The 3,422-nt window shown below is 55.6% G+C and overlaps 1 protein-coding gene across 1 annotated transcript; it reads right to left on the reverse strand.

Moving 5' to 3' along the window:
• Positions 1 to 2,565: 2,565 nt before the first annotated feature.
• Positions 2,566 to 3,422, reverse strand: Nop10 (NOP10 ribonucleoprotein). The gene is made up of 2 exons (XM_013014333.1): positions 3,299 to 3,422; positions 2,566 to 3,062 (listed from the first exon to the last, which is right to left on the reverse strand). Exons 1-2 carry the CDS (start codon positions 3,350 to 3,352, stop codon positions 2,922 to 2,924), a joined length of 195 nt encoding a protein of 64 aa, XP_012869787.1. The 5' UTR covers positions 3,353 to 3,422; the 3' UTR covers positions 2,566 to 2,921.

Consider the following 3,422-nt stretch of genomic DNA (forward strand, 5'->3'; position numbering starts at 1 on the left):
GCAGCCTGGGGACCGCGCGCCGCGGTACACGACGGAAGTTGTAGTCCGCCGCGGGGGCTGGCGGGAGGAGCGGTCCCGCGGGCGCCGGGCAGGGGCGGGGCTCCCCAGCCGCGCATGCGTCCACAGAACCTGTCCTCCAGCAGACGTGCCCCACTTCCACGCCCCTCCCTCTCCTTCCTCCGCCTCTGGGTCTAGCTGAGAGAAGCCGCCGGGCCGGGGAGCCCCGCCGCGGAGGATCAGCTCGGCCCCGGCCCCGGCCCCGCTCCGGCGGCCTTCCTTGGGCCGGGCAGCTGTGCGCGTCCTCGGTCCTCGGCGCTGGGCGCTGCCCGCGGTGCCGAGGACTGGGACCCGGGGCCGCAGGGGCCCGGCCCCAGCCCCAGCCCGGGCTCGCCCTTGTGAGGCGCCCTGCCAGCCAGCGTTTTGCTACTTTGGCAATGGAATGTCCACGACTCTTGGGCCAGCGCGGGCCTTAACTTGAGCTCCTCTAGGTCTCAGCCTACGGCGAGGATTCCCGGTATAAACCGGCCCCATCCGGCCCATCCTGGGACCTTTCCCACCAATGTTCGTGCTGTCCCCGGCCCAGTGTACTTACATAAACCAGAGAAACCGTCTACACGCCGGACTCCTCCCCTGGGCCGGCCCTGAGCTGCAGGGTGTGGGGCTTGAACTCAGGGCCTGGGCCCCGTCCCCAAGCTCTTTTACTGCTCTACCATTTTAAGCCACAGTTTTCTGGTGGTCACTGACTTTCCTGCCTGGGCTGGCTTTGAACTGTGATCCTCACATCTCAGCCTCCTTCAGAAGCTAAGATTACTCTCATGAACCACTGATGCCCCGCTTGGAGTTTTATCTCAAAGCACTAATACAATTCTATAAATGTATGTCTCACATATAATGCCTTGGGAGACCAAAGTTCATTTACTAACTTTGGTAGTAAGACACTTCCATGCTAGAGATTCACAGCAGTGGTATACATTGCCTAGCCTGTAGTCAGGCCTTGGTTTCGAACTCTAGCACTTCAAAAAAGAGCAAAAACGAAAAACAAAAACAAAAAAACATTTTGATAGCAGATCCTCTACTTACAGACCTTCTAACATGTTTAACCCCTTAAAGTAGGATAAAATTAACTCCTTACATTCTTTCATAAAATACTGAAAACCCAATGAGTGTTACTGTTAAATTCAAGGTCCTCCCCAGCCCCCTTCCCAGTTCTTCTGATTTTTGCCTGGTTATTCTACAAGACTGCAGAATGATCCCCTCAAAGCAACATAAACTCTAAGGCCAGGAATCAGATGCTTGGGAAATTATGAGTTGATTACCATAACAAGAAAAAGCAAACTATTGAGCCATGAACTCAAGCCCAAAAAGGATATTTTTGAATGTGAATATATATTTTATCTATCCAATGTTAAGTAACTGGATTAAAAAATCATTTATCACAAGCTGGGTGCCAGTGGCTCACGCCTGTAATCCTAGCTATTCAGGAGGCTGAGATCTGAAGATCGCAGTTCAAAGCCAGCCCAGGCAGGAAAAATCCGTGAGACTCTTATCTTCAATAAAAACCACTAGAAAACCTGAAGTAGCGCTGTGACTCAAGCGGAAGAGCGCTTGCCTTGAACAAAGAGCACAAGCACAGCGCCCAAGCCCCACGACTGACCAAAAAAAAAAAAAAAAAAAATCATTTCTCGCTGGGCACTGGTGGTCACACCTATAATCTAGCTAGCTACTCAGGAGGCTGAGATCTGAGAATCTCAGTTTAAAAACAGCCTGGGGGGCTGGGAAGGTGGCTCAGTGGTAGAGTGCTTGCCTTGCATTTATGAGGCCCTGCACCACATAAGCAGAAAAAGCTGGAAGTGGGGCTGAGGCTCAAGTAGTAGAGGGCTAGCCTTGAGCTGAAGAGCTGAGGGACAGCGCCCAGGCCCAGAGTTCAGCACTCACCACTGACAAAAATTTAAAAAAATAAAAATAAATAATAACAGTCCTTTGGGGGCTGGGAAGGTGGCTCAGTGGTAGAGCGCTTGCCTTGCATGCATGAGGCCCTGGGTTCAATTCCTCAAGTACCACAAAAGCAAAAAGAAAAAAGCTGGAAGTGGCGCTGTGGCTCAAGTGGTGAGCGCTCACCTTAAGCTGAAGAGCTGAGGGACAGTGCCCAGGCCCAGAGTTCAGGCCTCATGACCCACAAAAAAAAAAGGGAAACTAAGCTGAGCAACTTTGTCAAAATTCATTGCCTTCTGTTGGTGACTCACACGGATTGATAATCCTAGGTACTTAGGAAGCTGAGATCTAAGGATTGTGGTTTGAGGCCAGCCTGGACCACAATGTCTGAGACTATTCAGAAAAAGCAGGAGGTGGCGCTGTGGCTCAAGAGGTAAGAGTTTTACCTTTGAACAAATGAAGCTCAAAGATAGCACCCAGGCAGAGATTAAGCCCCAGGATGGGGGGGGGGGGGGGGAGGGATCACTGGCCTTCCTTGTACAACACATTTGCTACTATCTTTCGAGCAACTCTTCCACTTTCAGCCAAAATGTTATTGAGAGGGGAAAGAAGGAGTAACAAGTTTAACAAGAAATGTACTTACTGCCTTATTTATGCAACTGTAACCCCTCAGTACATCACCTTGACATAAAAACGAAAGGGGAGCAATCACTGTGGGGGGCACTTCTCAGGGGTGACTCCTCGTCCCCAGCGGCTTCGGGGCTCACACCGGTGCCAGTGGTGCTGTCACAGGGGCACCCCAGGTAGCTTCCGCCCGCGACCCAAAGGAACTCTTGCACATCATGTTGTTTTTAATAACCTGGCAGTAAGTAATTCAAACACGTGGACGGGACTGCCTTCAGCAACAGGCTCCGAGGCAAGGCTGGAGTGGTCTCCGCGGGGGCCGAGGGCGGCAGCGGGTCGCGGGCAGAAGAGGGGGCGGCGGGCCCTCAGAGGACGGGGCGCGGCTGCTGGGTCATGAGCACCTTGAAGCGTCTCTTGACGGTGATGCGGTGTCTCGAGTACTTGTCATCCGGGGAGAAGCGGGCGGGGTGCGCCGAGCAGGTCTGCTGTCCCGCGGGGTCGAACTTCTGCTCCGGAGGAGGGGACGACCTCAGTCCGGGTGGCTGGGGGGGATCGGGGTCCCGGGGAGGACGGACGGCGGGGTCCCGGGGAGGGCTGGCGGCGGGGTCCCGGGGACGGCGGGGTCCCGGGGAGGGCGGGGTCCCGGGGACGGCGGGGTGGGCCCCGCGTCGGCCCCGCATCCCACCAGACCACCCCGAGGTCTGCGTGGCCCCCCACCCCCTCGCCCCGGGCCGGGCCTCACCTTCAGCGTGTAGACCCGGTCGCCCTCGTCGTTGAGGTAATACTGGAGAAACATGGCTGCACTCAGGTGGGAGCGATGAAGGCCGCGGCGCCGAGCGCGCTACAGCGCCCGCCCGAGACCGTGC

Source organism: Dipodomys ordii, unplaced genomic scaffold (assembly GCF_000151885.1).
Source record: "Dipodomys ordii isolate 6190 unplaced genomic scaffold, Dord_2.0 Scaffold23, whole genome shotgun sequence".
Classification (NCBI taxonomy): Eukaryota; Metazoa; Chordata; class Mammalia; order Rodentia; family Heteromyidae; genus Dipodomys; species Dipodomys ordii.